Source organism: Cebidichthys violaceus, unplaced genomic scaffold (genome assembly GCF_023349555.1).
Source record: "Cebidichthys violaceus isolate CVI_PGR_0920_01 unplaced genomic scaffold, fCebVio1.0.p SCAF_3, whole genome shotgun sequence".
Classification (NCBI taxonomy): Eukaryota; Metazoa; Chordata; class Actinopteri; order Perciformes; family Stichaeidae; genus Cebidichthys; species Cebidichthys violaceus.
Genome location: NW_027176483.1, coordinates 8291562 through 8309925, shown reverse-complemented (window position 1 = coordinate 8309925; position 18364 = coordinate 8291562). Strand labels below are relative to the sequence as shown.

Sequence of the window (18364 nt, the reverse complement as noted above, 5' to 3'; positions counted from 1 at the left end):
AATAGTTTTATGATAACAAAGTTGTAGTCAGTAGTCTATTGTATTACCCTATACATGTGTTTACTTGGGCATACTTGTATACATATTATATTAATATCCAAATTAAATATATATTCAAATATCTATATGTGAAAGAACTCTTTGGAGTGCTTTATATTTTGGCTGATGTTTACCCTCATGTTCTGATTGGGTCCTGGAGACACTTGGCCCTCTATAACAGCTTGAAAAACATACCAAACATACACTGTATTTGTCATATTGATTATTTCAAATTGTTCTACTTTTACAAGAAATTTGGCACAGAAAAAGAAGCATTGCTTAATTTACATCTGTAAAACATAATACAGTGGATTTAAAATGCTCTATATCTGTGATTGGTGTCCACAGTACTTTTTCTGAAACACTACCTTAAACCTAAAAAAAAAAAGTCTATTTGTAGGTTTAACAAAAAGATAACTGACTTTTGTTTTCCAAACAAAAGGAACATTTAGCCCATAACTATAAAAAATAAAATATTCGCTTACTGGGTTTAATAACGATGCTTTATAAGTCGTGTATGCTGTCTTGCGTCTCTTTCAGTGGGGGGCCTTTTACATGTCTGTGCCCAGGGGCCCATTGTCTCATAATCCATCTATACCCACTGAAACCACTGTGTTTGTATCTCTTTCTACGTGCATTGGGTGAACACAAAATCCATTTGACTTAATATTGTTTTGTTGTAATAGTTTTCTAATGTTTGGGTGCCCACCTACTTTATGTACTGTAGTGTATCTTCAGACATTACCTCACTGAAAGACGGTTGGCTCCTTACGCTCCAGACATTAGACAGAGCAAGGGTGTCACTCTCGCTCTCTGGCGCAATCACTTTCTCTGACGCACACACACACACACACACACACACACACACACACACACACACACACACACACACACACACACACACACACACTAGCATTTGCACACACAGCGATCTGATTCAACCTTTAGGCTGATGTCTGTCACTCTGTGTGCCTCTGAACTGGGCTGGGAATCCAGTAAAACAGCTGCTCTGATGCTCTAAACTGTTTCGACTGAGTGAGTCATCAGTGAAATGTTGCAACATACAAAAAAAAACCCAGCACTGATGTTGAATCACACGCCATTAATAAAATGTATTGTGCAAAATTATAATACAAAACCCTCCTACAGTTACATTTTCATTAGAAAATAAATAGCTTTTTTAGTAGAAAAGCAGAATCACAACTGAAACAGAACTTGTTCTTCTGACTTTCGGTCACAGTCACAGTCACAGTCTGCCCCCCTCGTCTGTACACACCCTGTGGTGTCAACCTCTCCTTTGACTCATCTCTTTGTTTTATGAATGCCCTGCATATATCGCAAAGGAAAGGGTTATTGTTAATTTGAGGGCGGTAACTGTGGCTCTAGCTTTTGATACTTTCTAATATCCCACCAGATCAGATCACTCGGTGCACTTCATCAGAGAGGAGAACATCTACAATTGACACAGCATCCATGGTAATGGTGAGTCAAAATATGTGAATTCATTTTTTATATTTATACAAGATTGATCTTTATTTTGTGTCTGTTTGAATAATCAAGTAAAATTGATTTCACTGAGAACGTTTGTCACCATCTCAGACTCCCTGAGACATTAAGCGCCGGCTTGTGAAGCTGTGATGGATTGTGAAGCTGTGAAGCTGTGATTGATTGTTTCTACTCACAAACCATTACAATGAAGGGGAAGTCAGTATGAACAGATTTGGAAGGACTGTGAAGAAATATGTGCTAAAGGAACAGGTGATTGTTCAATTAAACATGGAGCAGATGAGCAGAGCAGAGGGAGAATGCTTCTATAGATCTGCTTCCGCATCCGATTGAGTGTAAACCTATCGACTTTGATCTGCTTTGGGGGAAATTAAATCCTCTAATATCCTCAAGGGAAATGGTTGGCTGATTGAATAACCTTTAGAAAGACTGTGGTTCATATTTTTCTGCTCAGATGCACCCAAACAAAGGAAGGCAGGCAGAAAATAATCAGAATCAGAATCAGCTTCTAGTAAAAATTAGAAGAGATATCTATTTATACTTGAGTCCATTTAGGTGTTTAATCTGCTCCGATGGTGAATTGTTCTCGCCTCACAGGTAGATACTGACATGCAGCATGTATCATGTACTCTTCCCACGGTTTATATTGCTTTCATATTGGCTGCAGTGACTCACAGTTGCTAAGCTCATATAAAACAAACCAGATAAAACAAAGGTGTGGCTCCACCTTAATAGTGTGAGACTGTGCCACACCTTACAGTCCTCCATTCATACCTAACATCAAGATTGAACCTAATATCAGGTACATTTGTTAAAACATCATGGACTATGCTCTCTAACTACGTAAAGCTCAAAGGCTTTTACTGCTGCATACTGAAGCATAAAGTGTATGTGATGTAGCTGTATTTACCTAATTATTACAGATTCAAAAAGATAAGCAATGTCCTTGTTGAATAAACTAATATAGAAAACTAAACAGCCAGTAGTAGAAGAAGTAGCAATACCACAGTGTAAAACTACTCTAAAAGTGCTAGTAAAAGTAAGTTGAAGCATAACAATATACTTAAAGTAGCAACAATTTTAATTAAAATACTTATTATGCCGAATGGCCCATTTCAGAATAAGACATGTCAAAAGATCATTCAAACCCGCTGAGGTAAATGTAGAAGAGTAGAAGTCGCCTATAAAGTAGCATAAACGTAAATACTCAAATAAACCTCAGAATTGAACTTCAGTACTTACTTACAGTACTTGTATGTATGTTACATTCCACCACTGTAAACAGCAGAATTGTAACATTGGATGACATGTGTCATCATAGTGTTAATGAATTAGCCCTGTCCCATTTAACTCGTTATTAACTTAGATGTGACTCCACTGACCACAGTAGAGCTGTTATTTGACCTGGTTTATCCACACTGTCATTTCCTGTTTAACTCTGTTACATGATGGAACTTAATTTTTAATCTATTTTAATGGTGATGATGAATTACATGATTTGACATTTTTTTTAAATGTAAGTTTACATGAAAAAATCTACTTAATGTTCCATAAAAGTTTATTTTAACAATTTTTACATAACACCATTGTTTTCAGGTTGTTGAAATTAAATATAGGTAATACTTAGGTAAAACTTAATCAATATTATTACTGAGTAAGAACATTTTCAGGAATTTTCCATTTAAATAAACCCTTTTAAAAGTCCATTTTAAAGCCGTATTTTTTTTATAATTTATAATTCAGCTCTCTATGGCAGATGTAATCATAAATGCTAAGCTAAATTTTTTTTTGTCGTGTTTTTTTGTGGACATAAAATTGCTTTAAGGTTTTATGAGCGGACTAATTATACAACAAGACATTTAGAGAGACTAAATCCAGGAAGAGGCAGTTATGCAACGTTTAAGGACTGCCGTAAAACCCCAAAGAAGAAGAAAATGAGCACCTGTGAGTCAGGTAGGTGCTGTGGTCATGGTTCACTGACTCTGAGGCTCCACCTCCTGCTGATGTTCAGCTCTCTCTGAGCGCCGAGCGCCTCTCCCGTGCGCCTCTCAGACACTTTCAGCCGCGCAATCAACCTGCCCGCACCACGGTTTCTTTCCAGGCGCCCTACTTGCGTCGTCTTCTTAACTTTACACCATGAGTGTCGTGACCTCAGAGAACGTGTTTTTGTCCGCTATACAGCCCAACACTTCGGTAACCACGTATGGACTCCCGTCCGAGATCCAGCTCGGGAACGGGGGCACCATGTCGGACGAGATGGCCAGAGCGCGGCGCGTGCACCAGCAGGTCCAGATGAGAATGGCGGAGAAGTCCACACTTCCGCGTCAGAATGGATCCGCCTCGCAATACGCCATGTCAGGTAAACATCAAAAGTTTTTTTTGTATCACTTTCACGAGGAACTGTGCCGGCTGTATGTTCTGCTTCATGAAAGTATTTCCGCGTGAAGAGCCCAGCATGAGCTGACAAATGATTTGGGCTCAGTAGGTAAAACCAGTCTGAGCCCCCACACAGGTTCAGGTCTGACAATATAGTGCTGGGTTTATAGCCTAATGATAACATATCACTTATCTGTTAGGGATATATAGACGGGGAATTGAAACTCATATCTCTTCAGTCAGACCTGTTTCCATTGGCCAATACTCAAAATCGCTGAAATAAAATGTTGGGTGGGTTTTTGGATTGGGCTCCAGTGAGGAACTGCGATCAATCAATGGATACCCCATATAGCAAAACTGTTTATAACCTGTTTACAAAATGTTAAGCCCCTCCTCTGTTCTCCCTTTTTGAATCACACCAGACAAGCATAACATGGAGAAACATTTTTGATCAGTCCACTGAATATGTTCTTCATTCATTTATAAATCAGTCGGTGCAATTTCCAGAGCAGCCTGCAGTCAGTTTAAAACCCAAAGATACTCAGATCACTATCCTGGAAGACAAAGAAAACCAGAAAATATCCAAAGGGCTGGAAGTAATTCTTGCTTTAAAAATAACTTTCCAATTGTTGCCTGACACATTGATTATTCGACTAATTGTTTCAGCTATAACAAAAGTTTTTGTTTATTTTACAAGAACCAATTTCAGTACTCCCCGGAAGTGACTCATATCAGAGTAGTTTTTACCTTCAACGAGTGTGCATGCTTCAATACGCCAGGTGTGTGTGTGTGTTGTTTTTTCTGCATGTTTGTCCCTGTTGCATTCCTGTGGGCCTTTTCATCTGGGAATTTGTCCACTCAGCTGCTCTGCAGGTTCGTAGCAGAAGAACCTGAAGCCTCTGTGGTGATCTTACAGGGCTGTATGAGGTGAACATGCACATGAGAAAGAGTTAATGTGTAACAGGCTCAAACAAGTGCTGCTTTCATGAACTTCCCTGATAGCAGGCCACGGTGAAAGGCTCCCACTGTGGGATTAGGTTTCAGGTCTTACTCAGCTTTAAGAGGTGAGGGTTGAAGAGATACCTGAGAGGTGATGCTGTTGTGTTGTCCGTTCAAAGCAGACGCATTGTCAAACGGTGTGTCTGAGTCGTCTTGGCACGCAGACAAAGTCAGCCAAGGTGGGATTGTTATGTAAGCAGCAGTGAGACTCCCTCACAGGAAATTAAAAGTTTCCAGTCGAGCTGAGAATTTGTTTACTCGACTGCTACGACACATTTGATGCAGTTAAGGAGCTGAATTAGGAGCTTCTTCAGCTTCTTGTTTTTGTGGCCTTTGAAATTCTAGGTTGTGAGAAGGAATCTTGTTCTCACTTGTCTGGTTTGAGCATTTCCCCAGTAGGCTAACTGTCTCGAAGGAAAGAAACATACTGTTCGTGCCATTTTAAATTTGGGAATGCAGAGGGACATACACGTCTGCTAAATGAGTCACTGTCTGTTCTTTACCTCCATTATGTTTGTCAAAGACTTCAGCCAGACATGGCCGTACTGTATGAAAAACTAGGCTGTGCTCGATTTTGTACACTGTTATCTCTGCCTGTCTTTTGCCCTGTCTTTTGCCGGGAGCAAAACAAACAGTCACAAAATGCTGCCACGTCATATTCATCGTCTTTTGAAACCTGTACAAGAGGCAGAGAAAAATTGCTAACAACACAACAGGGAATGCTGCCATTTTAGTGGCTTGTGGCTTCAGAAGAGCTCATTATGAATGAATGCACACATGATGAGAGCACCCAGAGGATTCTGCAAGGAATGCCTCCTCTTCTGTATTTAAATGCTGCAACAACTGTCTATGTATGGACTAATTTGTGTTCATGGGCAAGTCTCAACAGAAAGTGAGAGCAGATAATAATGTGTTTTTACATATTGGCTTTATGACCAAAGTAATTATTTCAAAAGACAACAGATGATAAAAAAAATTTGTTTTCTGTGTGTGTTTTCCGTGTGCTGCAAAGGTGTGTTGGGCGTTGCCGAGGTTGGCTCTTTCTCCTCTACACCAACTGGTTTGGTGTGTGTGTGTGTGTGTGTGCGTGCGCTACATAGAAGCGTGGAGGTAGTTCACCCCTCCCCTCTGCTCACATGGAAAATTAAAAAATGTACACAAAACTCACACATTAGTGTGGTTAAAGTCACACCCATGAACCTGTCTTTGGTTTTTGATAATGTTCCCTCATAATTATTTAGTTATTTTTCCCGGCGGATCAGGTCGTCTGAGGTCGTTAAGTGTGCGCGCTCCATTGAGACAAAGGGATTAGTCAGTTTTGATCATTATCAGTGCAGCCGGGAGCATTGGCTCGAGCCTCGTGTCAGAACATGTTACACATCTTCAAACACTGAATGCTAGCAGTGTGGCTGTAAAAATTGTAGTCAGTCTAGTACTGATCCTTGGGATTGCAATGACATGTTGTACAGTGTTCATGGTCCCCAGAGGGTAAATCCTACTGACTTTGGTGACCCTCTGACTTTTCCTCTAGCGCCACTATGAAGTTGACAATTTAGTGTTTTTTGTAAACTGTAGACATTTATGTCTCCCTGAGAATGATTTGTAATAACTTTGGTGATAACGTTTCATTATGCGCCGTCGTCAGGTCAATTTATTTTGTCTAATTCTTACACTAAATACCTGTAAAACTAATGATATGCCCATCAGCCTCAGCTCAACTTTGTGTTAAGTGCTAATCGGTAAATGTTAGCATCAACGCACTAAACTCCTCTTAGCATTTAGCTTAGAGGCCCTAGCATGACTGTAGTCTTTTTTTATTGTTTGTTTGCATTGTACCTGGAACAACAAAGTAGTTCTCAGAAAGTTTTTTTTGAGTTTATAAATTGTGACTTAAGCATCACATGTTTGCTGTCACATTCTTCACTCACCTGTCAGGTAACTACTGGTTTAAGTGGTTTAAGAGCAAACACGTTCACACTCTATCTGTGCTGAGCGAGCCCAGAGCGTCTTTGTGTATGTGGACTGTTCACTCCAAGTGAAGGGTAACCAGAGACGTCACACTGGGTGACTGGTCGGGTCCCGCTGTTACAGACTGTGTGTGCAATTGAAACCTCAGTCTTAAGTGCAACAGCATACCTGCTATTCGAACTGTATGTCTTTCATACACAGCCTTGTTGTAAATTAGAGGCGCTACACCTCGTTATACCCGTCCTGCTGTGATTAAATCTACCTCCACTGTGCCATTTGTTACATAGACTTTTTGTTTGTTGCTGTATTATTTATGTATGGGTTAGAACTTAACGATCACTTGACACAGCTAACACCATTAAAGGCGTTCTTCTCTGGTATTATCAAGATAGCCAACATTGTTCTGCTTCTACGTGGTTACACAATTACATTAATCAGTGTGTTAAGAAATTTAAAATGATGAAAAGTAGATGATGACTTTCAAATGGAGAAAATGCAACACCCTACTTTTGTCATTACTGAAAGGTCACAACAAGTATCAAATAAAAATAGGCATTTGTCAGCTGAGTCTACTTCCAGAATAAAGACAAATAGAAACTCTTTACTTGCAAAAAGTGAAACCATTTATCAGCACTTCTGATGCATACATTTCAACAAAAGTGCACACAGAACAAAAGATGAATAGAGTAGCTCTCACACTACATTCAGATGTGTGGGCAACACATTTCAAGCACAACAAGACGGCACTTTTTCCAATCAAAGAGCTTCCATTTGTTTTTGTGTTGTTTCTGCCTGGACCTGTTTAGAAGCCAGCCATAGGATGAACGCATCAACTCTGCCATGACTTTTTAGTCATCAAATCCCCATAAAGTGCTGATTATTTAAGTAACTTTTTAGCTGGATGTCATTTAAAGAGGTGACAAATAGACTGCTTGTTCTTATAAGTGTTGTAATCATTGCTCCTGCTCACATCTCTTTTTATTGTTGTTTTAAGACAGACTTGAAAAACTGTGAAGCTATCCTTTAAGGCTTGACATGTTACTGTTAGAAAAAGCAAAGTACAAAGACTTCAGTGTATGTTTTAATTAATAGTTTACCTTGTACTGTATTAATAGGTGGAAACCAGTTTTAGTCTTTCAGTAAAGCATTTTATTTTTTCAACAATGTGATATTCTATGTGGTATTCATCTGCTATTCTGTCTCCCTGCTTCCTTCCAGACTACGGCAGTTCTTCAGCTATAAAATATCAAACCTATAACCCAAACTACAGCTCTAAATCCTCCTACATGTACTCGGGCTCCAGAACAATGGTGAGTACTGCAGCATTATGTCAGTTTTAGCATCTATTCACACAGGTCATGGACATATCCAGCTGATCATGTAATGTGCCATTTAAACACTTTCACCGACCCTCTGCTAGTGCCACAGTGGGTCACCCAGGACACAGCATGTGTGGTATTTCACAGTACGCCGTGATGAGATCAGCTCAGGGTTTCAAGTCCACCCTCTAGATTCCTCCATTTTAGTGATTCAACAGGAAGACATTTGCATTGTGCCACAGATGTTTGAGCTCTGAGCTTAAGCAATACCTGAAGCTGCATTATGGAATTCATCCTGCTTTTCAATGTGTCCATATCTGATATTTGAGTCAATAATAATGCCCTTATCTTCTAAACTAATGTATGTTTGTATGAGGAATGGAAATTAATAGGGAAAAAAAATACTACCATTACCTTTACTTACCTTTGTTTCACATCAAATTTAGAAAACATTTTCGGCAATATGCTGCGACTCACAACAAATTCATGCACACATACACAGTTCATCTGAACTCCGGTTACACATTTAACAGTTACTCCTCTTCCAAATTCTCAGGGTCCACGCATATCCCAGAGGGCAGGCTTCAGCAGCCAGTCTGTTGGCCCAGACATGGCCCAGTTGCACAAGATCAGTGTCGGGGGTGAAAATGTTGTTGGAAGTGTTGGAGGTGGTGGTGGTGGGGGTGGGGGCGGTTTTTACCGAGACGACATACGCATGGGCAGCTACCAAGGGGGCGCCAGGCAACATAGCCGAATGGACCCAGAGATCCTCTCCATGCAAGCAGTGCGGCAGCATACAGCGCAGGTGAATCCCTGGATGATGGATGGCAGCGATGCCGGCAGTATGGTCTCCGACCGTGACGCCACTTTCAGCCGCCAGTACGCTCAGAGCGCAGTCAACGGCTACACTACCCAGATGAGGCAAGGAGGAGGCACCATGAACTTCACGCAACCCATGCGCCGATCTCTTAGTGGCACTCTTTCCCGCGGCGGAGGGATGACAGGAGGAGAAGTGGAGTTCAGCCAGCAACATTCCTTCAAAGGCCCAGCCCACCGCACTATCAGCAGGATTACAAACCGAAACCGGACAAGCATGGGCTCCGTTTCTGGGCAGCAGATTATCCCAGGTGTGGGCACCTATGGTGGAGGGGGGGACAGAATGGACGGAGGGTTCATGGTGTCCGGAGTGTCCTCTGGTTCCCAGGCGAACCTAATGCAGCGTAAGGGCACCATGTCCCGGGCCATGTCACTCAGAAGCGTGAAGAGTGTGGGCAGGGGCGCCGACATCTACGATGGGCAGATGGAGATGGGAGCCAGCATGGCCAACCTTAGCGGGTGAGACACTCAATTGACAACAAAGTCACCCATTGTTTCTGCTCACATTCACAACAGAGATGTTTTCATTTGCGTGTCCTCGAACAATCAAATCTTCAGTGTGTAATTTAGTGTAGGTATATTCTAACATTACCATTGTCAACATATCCTAAGAAAAGACTAAAACCAACAATTAATTGATCCTACTAATGAGTATGGTTTGTGGAGGCAAAGCCTGATATACAGAAGCTGAATCCTCTGTGCTAAAGAGATCCTCTGTCCCTCCATTGTCTGAAAACACAACAACGAGCCACACTTTTGTACTGACATGTCCCTTCTTTACAAGTTACATGGGCATGTAGTTTATCTTGAGTCAGTCCCACATTCACTGTCCAGCTGCGGTAGATACTCACCAGCACACTAAATGTGCTGAAAATGTTTGAGTAACGCCTGCTAAAAATGGCAAAATTAAACTTGATGTCTCTGTCTGTTGTTTAAGCTTCATGTCTTCAATAGGAACAAATGGGTTTGTGCTTGTGAAACAAAGACAGGCTACAGAGATACGGAAGTATTGAGAGACAGACAAAAACATTATTGCTTTGAGTCTTTTCATTGGATTTTTTGACAACAAGAAAAATATGGAATCATGCCGTCCTTATCCTTTAATTAGTTTAAAATACACAATGACAGAGATCAGTGATATTCTAGTGAATGTGATACACCAGTATGATGGAGTCACTGCTTTCATGTGTCAGGAGGTTTTAGAGAGGAGTGTGTGATATGAGCAGTGCATTGGGTGGTGGCTCCTTAGCGGCAGGACTGGTTTTGGGTGTGGCAGCTCAGTCCCAGGCCTCACATTTCACACATCCCACAGCGTATGGTGAGCCAAGCGAATTCACAGACCACTGTGTGTGTTGAAAGAAATACAACAAGCTGAATTTTTGCAGACAAGAAACAAATCATCCATGAATAATTACTGTTTGTTTTCATTCAAACATCCAAAAGACATATTTTATAATACCATACGTGTTGTCAGGGGGCCATAGTTGAAATGTTTGAGATTTTTTGGTTGAATTTGTTTATTTGCTCCTTCGCTAGGATCACCTCCTTGGACATGCCCACCGCAGTGCAAAACCTGAGAGAGTCCGACCATGATCTGCAGGTCCTGGGTGCCGCCTACATTCAACATGAGTGTTACAACGACAACGAGGCCAAAGACGAGGTAGCTCAAACTGATTACACTGTGTGGTCAGATTTCCTCTGGGTTTTTCTTCTCTGCAATCCCTCATTGAGAAACTCAGTCATGAAAATTGTTTTCCTTTAAACGATGGGTGTTTCTTCATTTCTGGTGTCATAGAGAAGCAGTTGTGTCTTCTGTTGCGGTGTGCTCCAGTTCATTTTTATCATCACTAACATACCTGGACTCTGCCCTGTACAGGTGTTGAATGGCAGACATACAATATAGGGATTACAACCCTTATTTTATGTGACAGGCAGCTCATTCGCTCAAAGTTTGGCCATGTGCTTTTAGCTTGTTGAGATTATTTTTAGCTCTGAGGATGCAGTCTCATGTGAAGTTGTTTAGAGTCAGTATTTAAAGAGTTTAACGAAAAGAGATCCAGATGATTTAATAGTTTGATATTTGGGTAAATAAACACATTTGCTTTCTTGCTGAGAGGTAAATGATAAGCTCGATACCACTATTTGTGCAGCAAATCTGAAGGTACAGCCAGCAGCCGGTTAGCTTAGCTTAGCTTAAAGACTGGAAACAGGGGGAAACATCTAGCCTGGCTGTGTCCAAAGGTAACAAAATAGTCTCAGCACCTCATTTAATATTTACCATACAGACATGAGAGTGATATTCTTCTCATCTGACTCTCAGCAAGAAAGTAAACAAGTGTATCTCCCAAAATTGAACTATTCCTTTAAGGCCCTATGGCAGCAATGCATGTCTATGCACCATGGATCCGACCCGGGGACACTGATATGAATGGAATAAAAAATGAGACTGCGCCAATTTTCTACAAACAAACGCCTAAAGTTCAGATAATTTGAAAGATACTATAATCACATATCTATTCTACACATAGGGGCTTCAATCCATTATATATTTTTGAATCACCTAACCACCGTAGTTACCAAAACAGTAAATATCCTAAACAGAATGTTTTTCCTGCCACTTCGTTTCTAGGTGCGTCGCTTGAAGGGCATTGGTGAGCTGGTGAAGCTGTTCAACTGTGACAACCAGGAAGTACAGCGTTATGCCACTGGTGCCACACGCAACCTTATTTATGAGAACATGGACAACAAGGTGGCCCTGATCGAGGAGGGCGGCATCCCACAGCTGGTCGAGGCCCTCAAGGATTCTGATGACGAGCTCCACAAAAATATCACCGGTAGGAGTTGGCAGAGTTGGTCTGAGACTGCATGTTTTGGACTTTTTCCTCGAGTAGAAATTAATGTAAATTAGTCGGTCACAATATTTGGATGCAACATAATCTAGACAGCAGTGTCCTTGAAATTCTTTTAGCAAACAGTAGCCTTTGAGATTGCTATTATTTAGCAGCAAACAAACAGGAGGACGGTGGCAAGCTGTAACTAGTCACTTTTACAAGAATCCGCAGATTATGATTCATTTACTGTAACAGAATTCAAGTTTGAGATAGTTTTGTAATTTCAGAGGAGATGTGAGAGATGTTCTTTTAGTCAGTGTTGTTGTTTTTCAGTACTCAACATTAATGTTAGTTGGTCATTCACAGTTCAAGTCTAAATAGGTTTCCAGTTGACTCAACTCACCCTTCAGCACTCATACATTCTCACACGTTCATACTCTGTCATTATTCACAATTATCTACTGTCAGCAGAACCGGCAAACATACTTTCTCATAAAATGAACGCTGAAACTTAGAAAATCGATGTTGCAAGAACTTCATAGTGTGGAGATTTGTATGACATGTAGTGTGTCTGAGTATGCAGAGTCAGAGGTGGATGAGGTGGAGCTGCAGGCTGTTCTATAGGGTGTGTGAGAAGGAGGCATACAGGAGTGTGTGGGAGTTGTCTGGGCTTGTGTACTTACAGTATATCCACTCCCTTTATGAATGATGAGTGATGGCCTTGTCACTCTTTCCTTTGAGCCGTTACATCTTGATTCGTATCAGCTGGGTCAAAGGGGGAATATGCACCTTTTTTTAGGTAGTTTGTGACATTATCTTGTCATGCCAGCAGCAGCCTGCTTCTCTCAGAGGTTTTGAAAGTTGTCCAAGTTCAACATTTTGGGAAGTACACTTGTTTTTTTCCTTGCATTGAGTTAGATCAGAAGATTGATACCACTTTGAGTGGTATCAATCTTCTGATCTAACTCTCAGCGACTAAGCCGACCTACCAAAATTTCTTCAAGGAACACTTAAGTTAAAACGTCCAATATTAAACATTAAATAAGCTACATACATATGCAAAATGAACCATACATGTCTGTTTTGCTGACTGTCCACTGGTGTGTGTATGTGTGCAGGTATCCTGTGGAACCTTTCATCCAAAGACAACCTGAAGGAGAAACTGGCCAGGGAGACACTTCCTGAGCTGACTGACAAGATCCTCATCCCTCTGACAGGCGGTGGAGAATCTGAGAGCATCCAGCAGTCTCCCTCTGAGGCAGACATATTCTACAACACCACAGGATGCCTCAGGTGCATCTCACATATCCATGTCTTCTCTCTGTGGTTGCAGCATGTTCCTTCGTTAAAATACATTTCTGCGTCTGCTTTTTCTCCCATGATCACATTTGCATTTTGGGAATTTGTTCTGGCAGGACACACTAAATCAAGCATCAGCTCACAGCCATTGGCGCTTTTAGCATACCCATCACTTTTTACTGTTGTTTACAAAAGCCTGCATCACTCCAGCCTCCAGTTGCTTTGGCTCGGCTTTGTTTATGTGCGCACTGGAGGGTGCTCAAATTAATCACTGCTGTTTTTTTTTTTTTTTATATATTTATCATGCAGAGTGCAAGGAGTAGAAACTCACTCCTAAGCCAAACTGTACGCCATTCTCTATTTGCACCCTCTGGCTAAAGTAAAAACATACATGATTCCTGACTGGATTTTACCAGAAATATCTCTCTGACCCCACACTTGCTCTCTGTGTGCTCAGGAATATGAGCTCTGTGAACGAAAAGACCCGTCAGCAGATGAGAGAAACACATGGACTGGTGGACTCTTTGGTGGGCTACATCAAGGCCTCCCTTGATGAAAACAAGACAGAAGACAAGGTGAGACAAGACCAGATGGAGCTGAATTCAAGCTGCTGTTTCATACCAAGGCTTGTGTATTTATTTGTCTGTGTGTGTTTTTTCTTAGGGGCTGGAAAATGCTGTGTGTGTCTTGAGGAACCTCTCCTACCAGCTTTACAGTGAGATACCTCCATCTGCTATAATGCGCCTGGAAGGACCAACCAGAGGTCAGGGCTCAGGGAAGGGCGAAGCCATTGGTTGCTTTACACCTCAGAGCCGGAAAGCCAAAAATGTAAGAATACGTCAGATTTATCCCTCAGCTTTTTGTGTGTACAGACCAGATTCATTCGTCTCAACAATGTCTCCTTGTCTCTTCCTTCCCCTGACAGAGAAAGAACCAGGATCTCTCCACTTTCACCGAGGTTGCTCGGGTGCCAATGGGCGCGGAGTGGCTGTGGCACCCACAGATAGTGGGGGTGTACAAGCGTGTGCTGCATGATTGTGAGATCAACTCCACCACCCGCGAGGCAGCTGCCGGAGCGCTGCAGAACATCACAGCTGGAGACAAGAGGGTAAGCAGCAGATTTTTCAGTTCGCCTGTAAAAAGCATTCAAGTGCAACAATCTTTTAGAAGTTTGCCCAATATTTACTTTGTCCCTCTTTGCCCTGCAGTGGGCCTCTGTGCTGAGCCGGGTGGCTCTGGAGCAGCAGCGCGTACTGCCAGTGCTGCTGGACCACCTGCGTACCAACAATGATCTGGAGCTGCGTTCTCTCACAGGCCTCCTCCGAAATCTGTCCCGCCATGCCAAGGATAAGAATGACATGGGTCAGTTCTTTTTTTTAATCCTTGTTAGATATAAATAATTTGCTCTGAGCTACCTGTTAACACAGTATACTTTTAATAACATAGTAAAATGTGTTGTTTTATCACATTTTAGAGTAATTCCAGTAATTGTTTAAAATACTTTTCTCACCACTGTTGCATCACGATATTAATGTTGAAACGTAAATAGCACTGAATTTATAGCATTTCAATTTGCTTTGAAAAGCATTTATCGGAATTTATGTGGTATTCCTTTTTTTAAATTTAGTTAGTTTACGTGCAAATAAAAAAAGTTTTTACTACAGGATTTATAAATTCAGATCAGTCAAATATTGATTGAATAATTCAAGTCAAGTAAAAAAAGAATTTAGGTTACAAACTCAAATTCAGACACCAAAATCTAAGATAACCAGGGATACCCAGGATAAACAAATAACGCCCGAATGGAATTAAGCAATCATCTGTCTATAACATTCAATTTGAATAGTTAAAAAGTGAAAAACAAAACAAAAAAAGCAGAATATCTGTTTGAACTTACTTAAACGTGTGTGTTCATGCAGGATCCCATTGCTGACGGGAATTATCTGATTGTAAATATAAATCTTAACCATACTTATTGGTTTATCCAGCTACAAAGGTGGTGAACAACCTGGTGACCAAGCTGCCTAATGATGGACACCAGAAGGAGCCCTCCAGCGAAGTGACGGTCAACATCTGTGGTGTTCTCAATAACTTGGTGACCAGCAGCGCTTTAGCTGCCAGAGACATCACCTACTTTGATGGCCTGAAAAAACTGACCGGCATCAAGAACTCACATGACAGCAGGTGAGAGGTTAAAGTGGAATTGATTTAACATGCCAAACTAGTTAATTGTGTACTTACCCTGATACAGACATTTGCACATTTTCATGACATTTGATGTTAAATGCTACATAGAATATTGCTGCCTATCTTCTGAAACAAGGTTATTTGTACCAAGCATTAACCTTGGATGAATCTGTTTTCACTAGCTCTGGGAAGGTAAGAGCGGCCAAGGCGGCAGCCACCGTTCTCAGCAACATGTTCCAGTACAAGAAACTGCACAAAGACTACAAAGAGGTAACTGACTGAAATCGAGCTCTGCATGATCAAAGAAAACTGAGAGGGAAAATCAATAATACATCAAAGATAAAGCATTAGTTTTGAAAATATTTTTTTCTAATAGTCTATTGTGAGTTTCAGCAGCATTTTTAAGTGTTATTAATATCTTGATACTTTAGAAGGGATCAAATAATGAATTTCATAATTAAAGTTATTGTGTATTATCGAACCATCAAATAACACAGTAGTAGATTTTAAACATGAATAATTATGCTGAAAACACAGATGGCACTGTTATAAAATCACTTTAAAAGTGTTTTTAAGCATTACCAGCTTATATCAATGTATGACTATACTGCACTTTACATTGAGGGACTTAAAAGTGTTCTCCTCACACAGTATTATTACTATATTTAATTCAGTATAAAAAAAGATATGAAAGACACATTCAGTTCAGTACAAAAATGTCTTTCTCAAGAGTCTCCTGGCCTCTAACACACCAAGAACAACAAGTTGGATTCTGTTTGTCATCTGCCGATCAAAAGTCAAAGCTCAGTGGAAACGTTTTCTCTTCATGGAGCCCCACCCTCATTCTTATATCTGCGTGTTTGTGCCTGAGTGTGAAAAAGAGTGAGAGTGACAGAGATTGTGTGTGTGTGTGTGTGCGTGTGTGTGCGTGTGTGTGTGTGTGTGTGTGTGTGTGTGTGTGTGTGTGTGTGTGTGTGTGTGTGTGTGTGTGTGTGTGACGGATGACATTCCTTTCTCTCCGCAATTCCCTCTTCAGTTGCTTGGCACAAGTTCAAAACCCATATATCTCTGACAGTTCACACTGCTGCTCTTACAACACACAGACACACACACACACACACACACACACACACACACACACACACACACACTCAAAGGCGTGTCCACATCTTGGGCAGGACCAGGTGTTGTACGCTTTCTGTTTTTTGCAGATCCCGACTTGCCCCTCCCAAGGGCGAGGTGTTCATCCAATGTCTTAACGTACAAGTCCCAACAGAACAAAAAAACGCCTTAAAACTTGTCTTGCATACACTTTGAAATTTAAATCCAAGATATCTGCACCACCAACTGTTACAAAACAAATATGAACAATCACAAAAATTAAGCTATTCAATACTGAATTGCGTAACTCTGAAATGGATTTTGTTGTATCGCTAGTTTAGAGTTCACTCCAGGTCAAGTTTAAAAATCAAGGGAGCTTTTGTTTACACCTCTGTGGTGTACATTATAATTAATGTTTGAATAAGAACACACTTTTTATGTGTTTTATGTCCATGCACTGTCATAACACTATCTTTTTTTTTGTTTCTTTGTGTTACAGAAAGGGTTTACAAGACCAGATTTCACGGATATGTCAATCTAAAACAAAAATTAACGCCATACAAGTTCACTTCTTTAACAGTGATCAAGCCTGCACTCTAGCCGCCTGTGGAGTAAATAGACTGTTTATATTATTCAAAGATAGCGTAGGTTCAGTTCTTATCTGCCATACTTTATGATGACAACATGGACAGACAAGTAATGGAGGATCTACTCGATGGAAAAGGACTTCCTGTGTATTTTTAAAACTCAACGGACAGTTCAAGAAATGTGGATCTGGTACACTGGACTATTGATGGACTCTGATACATGCAGAATGTGCGCACCTTAAACATTTACTCTTTTTGTTTGAACACTGTATGTTTTAGTTTGGAATCAGGGATGTCTTGTCTGTCACAGCAACATTTATTCAGATGAAACTTTTTGTTTCTGCCAGTTGAGCAACTGTTGATGGACAATATGGTGGACACTTCTGCCTTGTCTTCTCACTGTTGCACCTCAATCACAGCAGAAACGCCAACAAGTGTATTTTTGTAAATATTGCTTCTTATTTTACACAGAAATCAAATGTTTTATATATTGCATTTGCGTGCTTTGTATTCATACATTTTGGAGGGATAAATATGTTTATAAATGAGTCAAAGTTATAACATAGTTATAATTGAATGTAAACCACAGGAGATTTATATAAATGTGGATCTTTGATTCAGAAATCTGTTGATAATGATTATGCCTCTAAAGTCGACTTTTGTACTAGTTATGTGCTTTTTAAACTTTTTTAATCTTCTCATACAAAATGCTGATGAGTGACAATTGTAATCGCTTTGTGAAAAGGATACAACCCTAACTTTGATTTCATAATAGATACAATATTTGTTTTGTAATTGAGGTCTTATTGCTAAATCTATCACTTCACAGTTAGACCCCATTGAAACTTATTTGGATTGACAAGTTTAATATTTTCATTTTATTTTATGAAACTTGTAAGTATTCATACAAATCTCTAAATCTATGATTCATAGTTATTACTGTCCTGAGGCATAAATGGTGGCCTTATGTTTCTGTGTGGCTTCTCACTGTTTTATATTTGCTTTTGAGTTGTGTACAGGCAGATGCATCATCTGGGTATTTTTGAGCTAATAAAAGTTACAGATTTGGAAGTGAAATGTAATTTTTAAGCATTTCTGGTGTGTGCGCGCTGCAGCGTATGCTGTGACTATAACAGAGTGACACTAAGGTGGTGAAATGTCAGCCACTCCCTATTTACGTATTTGCTCCTGCTCAGACAGGAATAATACCAGACGTTCCCTGCTGCACCCTTATTTAGGCTCTTATTTCATTACAGGTAGAGCAATCATTACTACA

The 18364-nt window shown here is 40.5% G+C and overlaps 1 protein-coding gene across 2 annotated transcripts; it reads left to right on the top strand.

The window, feature by feature from the left end:
* The first annotated feature begins 1419 nt into the window (after nt 1-1419).
* On the top strand, nt 1420-18170 carry pkp3a (plakophilin 3a). Of its 2 annotated transcripts, XM_068722435.1 has the most exons (14): nt 1420-1521; nt 3727-3904; nt 8107-8198; nt 8764-9542; nt 10620-10743; nt 11713-11917; nt 13033-13207; nt 13671-13788; nt 13877-14041; nt 14139-14321; nt 14422-14575; nt 15202-15397; nt 15583-15670; nt 17001-18170. In XM_068722435.1, exons 1-14 carry the CDS (start codon nt 1513-1515, stop codon nt 17040-17042), a joined length of 2508 nt encoding a protein of 835 aa, XP_068578536.1. In that variant the 5' UTR covers nt 1420-1512; the 3' UTR covers nt 17043-18170. The 2 variants fall into 2 exon arrangements, with proteins under 2 accessions (XP_068578536.1, XP_068578535.1); XM_068722434.1 differs by lacking the exon at nt 1420-1521 and having other exon boundaries at nt 3563-3904.
* The last annotated feature ends 194 nt before the right edge of the window (nt 18171-18364 follow it).

Excerpts from the sequence above, each read along its gene's own strand:
- pkp3a (XM_068722434.1), top strand. The coding sequence starts at position 3,682 with ATGAGTGTCGTGACCTCAGAGAACGTGTTTTTGTCCGCTATACAGCCC. Across the intron at positions 11,918-13,032 it reads GCTCCACAAAAATATCACCG|GTATCCTGTGGAACCTTTCA; the intron begins GTAGGAGTTGGC and ends GTATGTGTGCAG. Across the intron at positions 15,398-15,582 it reads AAGAACTCACATGACAGCAG|CTCTGGGAAGGTAAGAGCGG; the intron begins GTGAGAGGTTAA and ends TGTTTTCACTAG.